At 43.2% G+C, this 14,682-nt stretch overlaps 1 protein-coding gene across 3 annotated transcripts in view; it reads left to right on the top strand.

The window, feature by feature from the left end:
- arfgef1 (ADP-ribosylation factor guanine nucleotide-exchange factor 1 (brefeldin A-inhibited)) overlaps positions 1–14,682 on the top strand; it is a 57,320-nt gene that overhangs the window by 28,444 nt on the left and 14,194 nt on the right. For all 3 annotated transcript variants that reach the window (XM_080515055.1, XM_080515054.1, XM_080515056.1), the window contains 13 exons: positions 28–168; positions 2,093–2,340; positions 2,501–2,634; positions 6,730–6,964; positions 7,552–7,651; positions 7,872–8,011; positions 8,112–8,220; positions 11,478–11,679; positions 11,797–11,908; positions 13,254–13,459; positions 13,542–13,626; positions 13,753–13,918; positions 14,266–14,417. In XM_080515055.1, coding sequence (XP_080371181.1) covers positions 28–168; positions 2,093–2,340; positions 2,501–2,634; positions 6,730–6,964; positions 7,552–7,651; positions 7,872–8,011; positions 8,112–8,220; positions 11,478–11,679; positions 11,797–11,908; positions 13,254–13,459; positions 13,542–13,626; positions 13,753–13,918; positions 14,266–14,417 — 2,030 coding nt within the window. The remainder of the gene's footprint in view (positions 1–27; positions 169–2,092; positions 2,341–2,500; positions 2,635–6,729; positions 6,965–7,551; positions 7,652–7,871; positions 8,012–8,111; positions 8,221–11,477; positions 11,680–11,796; positions 11,909–13,253; positions 13,460–13,541; positions 13,627–13,752; positions 13,919–14,265; positions 14,418–14,682) is intronic.

Genomic DNA, 14,682 nt, shown 5'->3' with positions numbered 1-14,682 from the left:
TATGAGAACTATGCATGTGTGGTTTAGATGCGGCAGCTCAGCACCGTGCAGAGGCGGTTGAGGAGGAGGAGGAGGAGGAGGAAGAGGCTGACACCCCAAACTATGAGGAGAAAGCCCAGGAAATAGTCCAGAGCATTCTGCAGGAGGTGGTCAATACTGTCGCGGGAGGTGAGGCTATATTTATTTTAAATGTGTTTCATTGTGGTTTCGAATGGAGCACCGTTTGTTTCCAGCACGTGGTGATTTATATTTAAACATTCAGAAGATGCATTTTCCCACAAGTTGGTGAAGTTTTAGACAAACAGAAAATACTTTTTTTTTTTTCTTCTTTTCAATAGTTGGGATTTATTGAAATTTGATTGTTAGCACAATGTCTGTGGTTGCATGAAGTCAGAATGCTTGTATGTCTCCGACTCACACAAACGTTGAACTCATTGAGGAGTCACTCCCTGCAGCGTCCTCTGTCATTTGTCCCGGGCTTTTGCGTTTGCTGAAGAAGAGATCTCAAAACTCTCATTTCCACACTAAATTCCTGTGCATATTTGCATCTGCTTGTGCAAGCCAACACAATCTTCTAATACCTGGCTCACCCCTCCTGGTCGAGTGACTAAGCAGAATGTGGCTCAGCCAAAGAATCTGTCTATTATTGAATTTTTTTGCCCTGAATACTCACACAGTCTTTTCTTGAATGCATATTGGAAAAAGCTTATTCTGCACATTGCATTCCAGGTGGCGTGTTGCGCATGCTTCTCGCGTGTTTGATAAACATTGTTGTTGGATGCTGCTATATGATTTCAGACTCCCTGATGTCGCTGACATAAAGAAGCCACAGCACTCTGTCTTTGTGTTAAGCAGCCACTATTTTCCCGTGGCAGCACAAAAAGAGCGTTATTCACTTGTGCACTAAAAAGAACTGGCTTTTTTGTCCTTCCTCGAAATGCTCTCGTGCCCTGTGGGCATCGATTTTGCAAAATAGACGTTAAAGGTTGCAAGTAAGACTGAGCAGAAATGCAATCTAGTATATCTTTATTACCTCCGACATCAATCGTATTTGATGTGTTTTCAATATTTAATCTCATTCAGTGCTCATGTGCCACTGAAATAAGGGCGTGTCAGAAAAATTTGTTTTCCTTAAATGTTTTAATTCACACGGTGTTTATTGCAATATTTTTGTGTGTTGTTCTTCAGAATCTCATATAATAAGTCGTGAGCTTCAACGTATGAGAATGAATCATGATCAGTGTTTTTCTTTTTCTTTTGAAATTAACTGGAAGCCATAAATTAACCAGAAGCCATAATTATCATATCACAAGGAACATACTAAAAAGACTTGGCAAACTTGATTTATGATATCAGAGTAGAAACAATTTTAAAAAACAATTGGCTTTTCAGTGATTATAATGATTATTTTTCTTGGGTGCCTGCATTCTTTGTGAACTTGATCATGAAATTGCGCCAAAACCATATCTAATCCATAGTAAAATCTGCCAGTACAGTGTTGTGTCACAACATCCTGGTAGATGATGTTTTATCTACTGACAGGTGGCAAAAGTATTCACATTCTTTTCTCAAGAAAAAATACAGATACTAGTGTAGTATTGTGTAATATCAAGTCAGGAAACGAAGGTTTTAACTTTGTTATTATTCATGATGCTGCTTTAGAACATGTCAAACCTTATTTTATTTGTTGTGGGTGGATAATATGCATATGCATGTACACACATTGTAACAATTGTCACCGTCATGCTTCTCCATCTGTGTGTACATTAATTTAAACACGAGCAATAAAAGAGCTCATGATTGATCTTGTAGCGTAGTTCCGAATAACTGCAGCTTCATGATGGATAAATGTTTCCCTTAGCTACTTTGGTCCTTTTACTCTCAATTTTTAAGCATCTTCACAAAGTTATTAAAAGGAATGAGCCAGTTTGAAAGAGAAAATGATTGGGGTTTTTTTTTGTTTTTTTTAGTAAAAGTAGTCATTCTGTCCCAAAATCCAACTGAAGTACAGCAGTGAAGCACAGATTTACTTGCCGCCCCCAGAAAGCAGTGACCTGTCCATCACCTCCTCGCTGCTCCATCCTCACTACAGGCCACTGCCTGGACCCAGCAAACCTCTGCTCTGACACCAAGGAGTCGGGCGGCGAGGGCGAGCAGGTCGAGTCGGAGCCGGCCGAAGCGGTGACAGAGGGCACACAGAGCTCCCTGGAGGACGAGGGCAACCTGGGGAGTGACGGCGAGCACGTCCACGCCAACGGCATTCCCGGCACACCGATCTCTGCCAGCTTCACCCCCTCGCTGCCCGACGACAGGCTGTCGCTCTCGTCCAATGACACTCAGGTGAGGCGTGGACCGGAGCTGCCAATGTCTTCTGCATAGCATATTCATTTTATATCGAAAGTGTTCCCTATTTCTGTTTTTTGACCTCCACTTTGGTTTTAAATTGGCGTAAAATTATGCAAAATGCATGTTTTTATTTGGATTGTTTTTGTATTTGCAGGAATCTGGAGCGGCACCGGGTCAGCCGCCGGGCGCTAAATTCTCCCACATCCTCCAGAAAGATGCCTTTCTTGTTTTTCGCTCACTCTGCAAGCTGTCGATGAAGCCGCTGTCAGATGGGCCACCAGATCCAAAGTAAGACTTGCATCCCTGTCGATTTCATTGTTGTTGTCGGAATACAGTATTTGTCTTGATATGCTCGGCATTGTTCTAAAACATCCCTGTTGTACAGGAAAAATGTTGCACAGAACAATCACAACCGTCTAAAGCAGGGGTCTCAAACTTGATTCACCCGGGGGCCGCTGGAGGCAGAGTCTGGGTGGGGCTGGGTTGAGTGTTAATGTATTCTTCTGAACATGAATGGAACATTGACTGAAGATCAGGAATGGCTCTTCTTCTCATATAGCTGAGACACGTTTGGCGTGAGACAGGAAGCAGTTGAGACCCTCAGAATGTCTTGAACTAATAGTCATAATGAGGTAAATCCCCTCAAGGGAATGAGAATGTCCTTAATACCAGTTGTAAGCAGTAAAGGCTTTATCTTTGACACTTCAAATCAAGAGGAGCACCATGGCAGCATGACACTACACACAAAACCCTCTTCACTCCTGGTTGCCCACAACTAATAAAGTAAGCTGAACTAGATGAACTAACTCACAATAAAAACACGACACAATCATTACCAACAGTACAAACCTAATATAACCCCCAATAATTACATTTAGAACACGACTCACGGAAACACCCATGATGCATCGCAGCGATCAGCTCCTGTGTTCAGTGTTTGTGTATCAAGAACAAACACGAGTCTTCTTCATCTTTTGGCTGATGATGTGCCTCCGTCTCACCCTGCTTCCTCTACTGTTACACCGACCAGCTTCATGTGCTCATTCACTACACCATTTGTCTTCCTCTTTTCCTCCTGCCTGGCAGTTCCGTTTCCCCTCTCCTTTGTCCTCAGCACATGTCCAAGCTTACTCAACTTGGCCCCGTCAGCTTTGTCTCTGAACCGCTCTTGCCCGGCCGTCCCTCTGATTTAATCCTCTCCATCCGGTCTCTCAAATATACATTTCAGCCGCTCCTCGTTGAGACATTGCCACTGTCAAACCACACATCATCGCAGGTGTGCCTTCGCCCTTCTGAGCCTTCCTTTTAATACCGGCTGTTGTCCTTCAGCCACTCCATCCTGCCTACACTCTGCTCGTCGCCTTTTTTTTTTTTTTTGTGTGTGTGTGTTCTGTCCATTGATCGTGGTGTTTGACCTCAGGCACTTGAACTCCTCTCCTCCGGTCCCCCAGCTTATTCACACACATGCATTCTGTCCGGTCTGTTAATGACCTTCATTCCCCTTCGCTCCCCTGCAGACCCCCACCTCTCTGCGCTCTTCAAGAAGAGACCCGAGGCATATTTAAAAATGAGGGTTCGCTGCAGATCACGGCGGTGTTTTGCTGGTGATAAAGGAGACAATGAGGCATCACTGTGCTTTTTGTGAATCACTTTGTGATTTTATGAGCCACAGAATAACCCCCCCCCCCCCCTCCTTTTTTTTTCCTTTTATTTTAGCTTCCCTCTTTGTCAGAGAGCCAGAAAAGGAGAACTAATCAGATTTTCCTCTTTCATTTGATATATATCTTCTGACCGTGCTCTGCTTCACCCAAACGGAGGCATCTGATTGGCTTGTCCTGGTATCTGGTGAAACAGGATTTCCTGTGTCTGCTTTCTGTCAGTTCAGTGTCGGCCGTGGCAGCTGTGATATTTGATGTTTTTGAACTCCTCTTTGGCCCATTTATAATGCGATCTTTTTGTAGCTTTTGTAATAAGCGTGTTCAATGGAGGTGTTTGGTGTTGTGTGTGTGTGTGTGAGTGATGAAGGCCACGTCAATTACACCCGACACGGATGTGTCATGTCAGTGTCAGACAAAAAAAAAAAAAAAACCTTTTTAACAAGGCTCTCCTGCCTGATGTTTCACTCTCTGTCATACTCGCACAACTCAGCGTGCACACTAAACCGTTGAAATGATCCCTCTGCAACATAATTAAAAGATTTTTTCTAATTTTCTTTTACATCAGTATTGTCTCATCGTAACAACGTTGGCCTAACTTGAAGCTTTAAATAGGATTAGCACTTTTCGTTAGGATGCCTGGATTTATTTAGATTTTAATAATGTGGAATTGTTTAATAATTAAAAAAAAAGCTAAATGAACGAGAGCATGTCAGTTTATGATAACTCCCAAAGTTCATACCTGGTCGTAATTGAGAAGCTTGTGTTACAAATTTGTGACACTGTGAGAAGTTTCCTCTGTGATTGTATAATAGCAGTATATAATATTCCATGCTATTTCTCTGCTTTCTTGTAGTTTTGGAATTTTTTTAAATACCATAAACGGTCTCCGAGTTGCAGTTATGCAAAGTACACAAGCCAAACCCTGTCAGCAATGACAGGAAGGGAACAAAAAGGTTAAAAACATCCATATTTCTCTGGAAACGTTTTGTTTCGGTTGTCCCACATAAATCCTACATGGTCTGCTTGCCAGAGATGGAACACAGTTGCAGACGAGCGGACAAACTCGGCACATGAAGTCGCTGAAAGTATGAATTTTCAAATCTGTTTTTCTCCGTCCCGCTGCTGCAGAGAAACATTTGAGACAAGTCGAGGCTCCACGAGCTGAGGCACTTTGATTTCGTCGCCCGAGCATTTCTTTGAAGGCTGGTGGAGATTTTAAGGCTCCCAATACAGCGATGCGACATGATCTCTTCTTACTGCGTGTTTCTTGTGGGTGTCGCTCAGCTTGAAGAACATTCTAATTTCAGTCATACATATTGCTGATTGTATTGTGCAAATGAAATGGTAATGCTCGTAAAATCGAAGGGGCTGTCGGAGGAGTTCTTGAGCAGATTGCTGTGGAAGAAGATCAAAACCCTTGAGTTGTTTCATGCAGCGTTCGGGCTCGTTCTCAAGGGTCAGGCTCTACACTTCAACACGAGAACTGAAGACGTAGATATACACACAGAGGCAGCCTTTTCATTCCTAATGTTTTAATTTCAGCATGATCATCACATTTGGTATGAAATAATTATGATTGAAGTCATTTTGGGTGTCTGCTTCTCGTCTTAAATACAGTGATGAAATAGAGTACAGTATCCAATTCAAGTACAGTGCGAATACTTAAAAAGGAAATTACATTTCTTAGGATATTTCATTTGCTGACACGAACAATTGAAAGTACACTGTGTTCTTTTAAAACATTAACACACACTGTCAGATCAAACCTTTGACTTCTGGGATGTTGCCCCCAGGAGTTGGTGCAACAGTCAATAAATTAAGTGAAGTGAACTCTTTTCACTTTATAAATGGCCAACCTTAATATGTCCTCTGTCTGGCTCCATCTTCTCAGTACAACTTGACACAGATTTAGTCACAAATAAACCTGCCATGGAGCAACAATCGGTTATCCATGCCTTCAAAAGTTAATATACAATCAGGCAACCAGTTGACACAATCCCAGTGCATAATAATGCAGTCAGTTTTGCGTTTGTTGCCGTTTATCCTAAAATATAACCTCCACCCAGCTGACATTGCTCCTCCTTCACTGTCTGCCACTTCCTTTGAAAACAAAGAATTGTGGCATGTACTTTTTCACTTTGTTGAAAATAAATAAAACAGTTGCTCATGTGCCAATGCTTTTTGAGTATACACATTGTCGCAGAACTGTTTGAGTTGGTGAAATGGTTGAGAAGCTCTTGTGTGCTGTAAAAACAACCTGTTTAAAACATGTTGCATTGTATGCTGCTGTCTTGGAAAAAAAAACAAAACCTTGGCATTCAAAGTTGTCTCAAAGTTTAAACTGAATGCAGAGTTATCATGTATTTAACTTAGTATTGATCTCTATGCACTCTTTTCACTTCAAAAACTAGTCTTGCTCGACTTCTTTGCTGCAAACTTTAGAAAAAAGCATTGAAACTTTAAGAAGTTAAGAAGTGGTCAAGTTAAGAAGTAACCTTTAGGCAAGTCACACTTATTTATGGACTGCATTTCATACACAGGGCAATGGAGTGTCCTCAACAACAATATAGGCACTACAGAGTGAAGGACAATAATAAAAAAGGTGTAATTAAAACCAGCATTTAAAGTGTTTTTGAAAGCTCTCAATAAGATTTTTATAAGTGAGTAATCCTTTATTGCACACAGATTTTTCAGTCGTCACAACGTTTCTCCGTGTCTGCCGCAGGTCCCACGAGCTGCGCTCCAAGGTCTTGTCCCTCCAGCTGCTGCTGTCCATCCTCCAGAACGCAGGGCCCATCTTCAAGACCAACGAGATGTTCATCAACGCCATCAAGCAGTACCTCTGCGTCGCCCTGTCCAAGAACGGCGTCTCCTCCGTGCCTGAGGTCTTTGACCTCTCGCTCTCCATTTTCCTCACCCTGCTCTCCCACTTCAAGACGCACCTCAAGATGCAAATCGAGGTATTTTGCTTCTCTAGGAAACCTTTATTATATAAATGTTTAAGACTTTACCTCATTTATATATATATATATGTATGTGTATGAAGCAGAGAAAGTCTCTCACACCTTGTCTAACAGTTGATGGTCTGTCAGGGAAACAGGAAATGAAGTGAGATGAGAGAAAGCGAGAACAAGTAGAATAGTTGTGACGCACCATCTCCTAAAAAAGAAAATGTTATTTGTGCGTTTCTGGCGCGTATTTTCACAACAAAATTGGCTGTCCAACATCTCTCCGTTTTCTCTTTTAAGCACCGCAGAGTGTAATCTGTGATGCTGACACTATTTGTCAGTGTAGCAGGCAACTGCCACAAATGACAAATGGAATTTTTCTCACAAAGTGCTGTGAGAACCTCAGTCGAGCCACGTCCATTTCCCTCCAATTTGTCGTTCTGTCTGAGGCGGTTCAAACGTTTTAGCTCTCGGCGTCCGCCTCCTACGTTTGTTGTCTCCTCCGTGTAAATCACGAGGGCTCCTGAAGATGTTCACGTTACGCAGGGAGTTCCTGCCGCTTGTGTTTCCTGCTGTTTACGCGTGAACTTTCTGCACAGGTGTTTTTCAAAGAGATTTTCCTGTATATTCTTGAAACCTCCACAAGTTCCTATGACCACAAGTGGATGGTCATTAAGACCCTCACCAGAATATGTGCAGGTTTGTTTCTCTATTTTCAATCCTCTACTACTAAGAGCACGCATAACGAGGACTTCTCGTACTTAGACATGTGTTTTTAGATTAGCAGTATCTCTTCACAACAATGTATTTGATACGAGTAATTATCCCTTGAACTTAATATTTCTGTCTGACTGCATGGAAGAGATGTGCACCGTTTGTGTTTTTATTTTTCCACTGACCCTCGGCCTGCCTGTTTCAGATGCCCAGAGTGTTGTGGACATCTACGTGAACTATGATTGTGACTTGAATGCTGCTAACATATTTGAGCGGTTGGTCAACGACCTCTCTAAAATTGCACAGGGTCGTGCAGGACACGAGCTCGGCACGACACCCCTGCAGGTAACTTACGTTCCCCATTTTCCCGTCATTGATTCATCCATTCATTTGCAAGTATTGGGTTCTGCATTGGAACAACTCTTTGATTCTCCTCTTTTTCCAGGAGCTGACTCTGAGAAAGAAAGGCCTTGAATGTCTCGTGTCCATCCTGAAGTGTATGGTCGAATGGAGTAAAGACCAATACGTCAACCCCAATTCTCAGACCAGCCTCGGTGAGCCGCTGATGCAATTTGTTAACCTGTCTGGCAGTCCGCGTACTTGATCTGAATACAGAATGCTAAATAATGACCTTTCCCATCATGCAGTCTCCACAGTAATAAGACACTGGATCCCGAGATGCATCTTTGCCATAATTAACGACTGTCCCGCTGAGCGAGCCACGGTTTGAATCCATGAGTGACTGTCCGTTTTCTGGATGTTCATTGACGGCCAACATTCGACAATTCCCTAATCCGTAATTTGGATGTGCTTTGAGCAATACTGTTGACATTAGTGTTAATAGTGTTCATATAAATGTCGTCTGACAGCAAGAACTACTTAAGAATATTCAGTCGGGCCATGATTTAAGCGCGCCGTCACGCCCAGCGTTCACCTGACAGACGGCATACAGCAAAACTATATACTGATTTGCACGGTTGAGCAAACATATTGGGCTATAATTTGTGATATCATTTGATGTGCGAGTCATGTTTTGGGCTTCAAGGTATTGAGCTTGGTCATGATCTGGATGTCCACCGACGTTTAAAGTTGGCTTGCAGAAGATGTCTGGCCTGTTCTTGATTTGGGATATTCATTGATGGGGAACATCAGCCAAGGAATATGCGCAATCTAGCGTCATTTAGACATGAGTGGACGGCCAGGAAAAGTCGTTTAGATTAGTTATTTATAAGAATAGTCAGAGTTCAGGCTCATTCATGCTACATGTATGCTCGAAAATAAATTGGCAGTTCCAAATGCTAATCATTTCTGACATTAACTTCCACACGTGCTAGACGTTGGCAGGACCTTGTGTTGAGAACAACTAGCATGTTGAAGATACCATAGTTACGCACCTTTGTGAGGCGTTATTTCTACACGCGTGAACCTTTCGCCGACACCTTGCGCTTGCTCGCTCCAGGAATTAGTGACGGGTTTCAAACGGGCCTCTGCCTACTTGTGCTGGATTAGGACTTGGCCGGTGCCTCAAGCCTCCAGGACACAGAAACACGGATCGAATAACATGCAGAGTTGATTGAGAAAAAGAGTTTGGACACACTCTTTGAGGGTGAATACATAACACACATCAATTTATATTGAGTTTAATATAGACATGTGATGATAGCCGGGATGTTGGAAAAATTGTCCGTCATGGTTTGATGAAATAGTTTGTTGCCTTGTTCACATTTTAAAGTTTCCTTGGCAATCACACAGAGTCCCACGTTTTGCTCACTGGGACTATTTAATGAATAAAATTAGGTAAACGTGTAAAGTCTAATGACCACGGTTCCACTTTTTTTTTTTCTCATCTCATATATTTTGGCAAAACTTTTCTTACAAAAGGAAAAACTTCACATATGTAGACCAATCTAGGACAGTTTAATAAGTATTGTAATCATTGTTGCTTCAAATCAAAAGTGAAAGTGAAGTGACGGGATAGGAACGCTCTTCTGATCGTCTCTCCTTTTCTAAAATATTGGATCTTTATTTACAGTTTAAATGAAAATTATACAGACTCCAACTGCGTGTGCGTCTGCTGTTTTATGCTTCCTTTCCCATCCAAGATCTCTTTTGTTGCTTTCTCTCAGTAGTTTGTGGGTGAAGCAGTCAAGGTTATTAGTAATCTTTCCTTTATCGGGCAGGTTTTGGCAGCAGTTCATCATTGGGGTTAACCAGGTTCTGTGATAAAGCTTGTCTCCACCGCAGTCAGCTGTACGACTGACGGCTGCTGTTCATCAGCGCGGCTGCCGCTCCAAGATGGGAAGTGTGCATCCATCAGCACGGCACTAGCCAGAGGAGGCAGCGAGATAACACCCAGGGGCCAGATAGACGAGCTAATCCAGAAGGTTTAGTCCTAAAAGGAGCGATACCTCGGGCCCAGTGATGAAGCCCCGCATCTAAAACACACAGAGCACATCCTGCGTGTGAGGCTGCCCCCCCCCCCCGGGGGCCTTCTCCGCTCAGCTGGGTTTTTGTTATTTGCCAACGGAGGAGCTCAAACTGAGGAGAAGGGCAACTTTGTGAAAGGTCTGGAGAGATTTCCCTCAATGCCCCTGGAACTCCCCACAAACCAGCCTCAGGCGAAGCTGTCAAGGCGAACCAGCAGAGACAGCTGTGTTCACTCACTGGGACGTCATTTTGCCAAAACTCATAACTGATTAGCAGTCCAGCAGCAGCTTGTAGCTTCCCATTTCTATTCTGAATGTTGTATTTTCACCGCTGGCTGCCGGATATTTCAGTCTACGACGTTTCTGTCTCTGTCATACTGACGAGCAGCTGATGATTCGTGGCTACAAAGCATTAAATTGTTTTTGGGTTTTTTTTGCTCCTGTATAATACGCCGCACCATTCAATTCTTGCTTATTGTGTTATTTTCTTCCCCGTCTGTGGATGACTTCGAAGCACGAGCAGGTAATGGTAAAGAATATGGAGTGTTGACTTAGATTGTGCTGTGTTAATGTAAATTGCTTGTTTAAAACCTGTTGTGTCCATAGCTTTAGGCAGTTCTGCACTAGTGTTGCATTATACAACTTGTGTTTGTAGGGTTTTGTGTTACACACTCATGTTTGGATTGACTTGAACTAATGAAAGAAGCTTTGTGTTTCTGAACTAAATGGGTAAAATTGCTTATTTATCTTAACAGAAATGTTCTAAACTGATCGGCACTCGCCTATCCTGCATCTGTACTCCTCCTTTTTAAGTCGGGGAGTGGGAAGTTCATTACCAGCTCACGTTACCGTGACACGGTCCTGAATGTTTTAACGAGTTTCCAGTGGGTAATTGGATGCCGGGCTGAAAACAGCACAGGGTGACAAGGTGGATTCATTCGAGCGCCAGTGGCCGATCCCAAAGTTCCTCTGAGCAGTCTCGCCAAACGTTTTCGTTTTTCCACTTCCTGGAGCTTTCGTGAGAACTCGCATTTAATATTGCCACCCTGCAAATGCAAGATTTGCTTTTTGCATCCGTGTGAATAAGCGCCTGGCATTGATTCAGCTGCATCATGTGTGCACGTGATGAATGGCTCAAATCTGCTGAAGGGGGTCTTTTATTCAATTACTGAAATTCATCTCACATTTTGCTAGTTTAACGCCCATTTTTCAAGCCTCCGGGTTAAAGTTGTTGCTGAGCTTCAGTTAAACACATACAGGATGTTTTCAAGCAGGTGTCTTCTTGCAGTAACAAATGAATACAAGGTTAACCCCCCCCCCCCTCATCTAACGACCCTTCTTGATTGCCATTTATCTTTTTTTTTTTTTTTTGTCTCCTTCCTCAGGCCAAGAGAAACCATCAGAGCAAGAGAGCACAGAGACCAAGGCGCCGGAGACCATAAACCGTTACGGGAGTATTAACTCTCTGGACTCCACAGCTTCATCAGGGATCGGAAGCTACAGCACACAGATGTCAGGCACTGACAACCCGGAGCAATTTGAAGTCTTGAAACAGCAGAAAGAGATCATCGAGCAGGGCATCGACCTGTAAGCTTTGCTGGAAACCATTAAGTTCATCCTCTGATTATGACAGTGGCTACACACACACACACACACATATATATATATATATATGGTTTTTTTTCATATGCCATTTATCTCCAGGTTCAACAAGAAACCAAAGAGAGGAATCCAGTACCTTCAAGAGCAGGGCATGCTGGGTACAACCCCGGAGGACCTCGCTCAGTTCTTGCACCAGGAGGAGAGGCTTGATTCGGTTAGATATTGTTCTGTTGTTCTTCCGTTTCTCAAGTGCAGACACTGTCACAGGAGATGCTGCACTGCTCAATCCATGACACTCATTTTGTTGCACACTGACTGCACATTCGTTTGACGGCACACAAACTACAGATTTGGTCTCGGATCAGGTGTAGTGATCACAGAATGATTCTAAAATTGCATCAGATTAAAGTAAAATGACACAACGATATATCTGTGCAGCTGTTGGGGCGTTTACACCAGCAACAAGGAAGGTATTAGATATTATCATTAACAACTGTTTGGATCCATAAGCTCTAACAGAGTACATTTTCTCATTGCTAGATTATGTCTTTTGATATCATCTGTTACCAAAGGTTGGTAGTCTTTATTATGATTTCTTCTCAAGATCACAAGGAAAAAACATTCTCCCCAACCGCCATATTCTCTACCTGCTGCTTCATGTGTGTTCAGCCCACTTCACCCCGTTAAAACCCCTTAATTCGGCCTGAAGAAATTAATATTAATATTAGATTTTCTCTTCGAAGGCAGCCTAACAAATTGTGTTTGAGGATCCAGATTGGAAGGACTCCTTCTGCCTCGACTCTAAATCCAAAGTAAACCTGTCATTCATATCTGTCACAATTATTAGTTTTTAGATATTATGGCCTGCAAGAAATTCACATCTGACTATAAAAATGGCCGGCAAATAAACTGAAGGCCAAATCTGCACACTTCCTCATTCATTAATACAATTCAGTTATATACACCACCAGAAGCAACACATTAATCTCACGGCACTTTTACAGAGACAAACCTAACAATTCGAGCATCGGCACTCATGGAAAGAAAAAAACAAACTCGCTTTTACCAAGAAGTCTACAGAACTGGGCACAGGGGCCACGCCATGATGAGATATTTGTCCACCGAGCATTAAAGCGGCGACCCGGCCACTCTAACCCCGAGTCCAACACGCAAGCGAAAGTGTTGACTAACGAGGAGCGCTCTCTGCCTTGATTTGGAGCCTCTGGGGCGTTTCTGCATGGCGGTAATCAGCATTTAAGAGTGTTCATAACATCTGGTTAGAAACAAGGGCTCTTAGCTGCAGTGGCCCCATAGAAGTGAAGAGCAGAGTAGATAAATGGGCAACAGTAACACATAGTTATCTCATCCACACCGAGTGGATGGTGCCGCTTTAGAGAAAGGAAACCGCTGCACGGTCGTAAGGAGCAAGAGGAGAACGTCTTCTCCTTGGAAGTATTAGCCGAGGGCTGGCTGGCAGCCATGCTTGTAGCGAGAAGAGTTCAGACCGTCTTGCTCCGTTTCGTACCTCACTGTGTCGGGATTGACCTCTGTCTCCTCAGACTCAAGTTGGAGAATTCCTCGGGGATAATGACCGATTTAATAAAGAGGTGATGTACGCCTATGTGGATCAGATGGACTTCCAGGGCAAAGACTTTGTGTCTGCGCTGAGGATATTCCTGGAGGGCTTCCGGCTGCCCGGAGAGGCCCAGAAGATTGATCGGCTCATGGAGAAATTTGCAGCAAGATATCTCGAATGCAATCAAGGGTGAGATCTGCAGATGAATATCAGACCTCGGGTTTTCTGTGGCCCGTCGACAAGTGGCAATAATCTGCCTTCGCTTTTCCAGGCAAACCCTCTTTGCCAGCGCCGACACTGCGTACGTCCTCGCCTACTCCATCATCATGTTGACAACAGACCTTCATAGTCCACAGGTGAGCACTCAGTCTTTCGGGGATGTGTTCTGGCCGCCTTCAATGCCTCCGGCATCAGTAGAACATGAATCAAAGAGGTTCCATAAGCGTCTTTCTGACCTGCTTGCTTGCTTGTAACCGGCACAGGTGAAGAATAAAATGACAAAGGAGCAATATATCAAAATGAACCGCGGCATCAATGACAGTAAGGACTTGCCCGAGGAATACCTCTCGGCCATCTACGATGAGATCGCAGGAAAGAAGATTGCCATGAAGGAAACAAAGGAGCTCACCATGAAATCCAACAAGCAAAGTGAGTGTTTATACCACAAGAAGTCTGTAAGAAGAGATGTAATGAATGCTCACATTGGCTATACTATCAAGTGCCATTTACTTCATATTTTTGTTGCTGTGAAGGACGTGGAGACCTGCGGCTATTTGCTATCAGTGAAAAGCCACTTATAACTTAAGGAGGCATGAAGAGTGGTATTGTCACGGAAATCGTTTTTTTTTCCTTTTAGCACCAGTTGTTAAATGAGAAGCAGGAGTGTTTTTCATTACTGCGGTGTTGTAGTTTGCTGACAAAAGCTCGTTATGAGATTTTTTTTGGTTTTTTTTTCTTTCTGTATCCGTGACTCTTCAGTGTTGATTCTCTCATAGGTGTGGCCAGCGAGAAGCAGAGGCGTCTGCTTTACAACGTGGAAATGGAGCAGATGGCCAAGACGGCCAAAGCTCTGATGGAGGCCGTCAGCCACGTTCAGGCTCCCTTCACGAGCGCCACACATCTTGAGCACGTCAGGCCCATGTTTAAGGTACAAAAACAACAACCCAACAGAGGTATAACTTTAGCCCGGGATTACAGTTCAACGAAATGTCTGGTTAAAACAGTTGATCCTGTATTATTGAGTTTTACCACTTCGAAGCTAAAACATGGCTTGTTAGGTTTCCAGGAAGAATTGATGCTGTTTTGGGGGCACAAGGTGGTCACACTAAATACTGCTTCTTCCTCTCTTCATTCAATTTGCATTGTGTTAAGTGATTAAAAAAAAAATATATATATATATATATATTAACACT

This window comes from Blennius ocellaris (genome assembly GCF_963422515.1).
Source record: "Blennius ocellaris genome assembly, chromosome: 19".
Taxonomy (NCBI): Eukaryota; Metazoa; Chordata; class Actinopteri; order Blenniiformes; family Blenniidae; genus Blennius; species Blennius ocellaris.
Note: the sequence above shows the minus strand (reverse complement) of the source record. Positions and strands in the feature narration are given on the sequence as shown.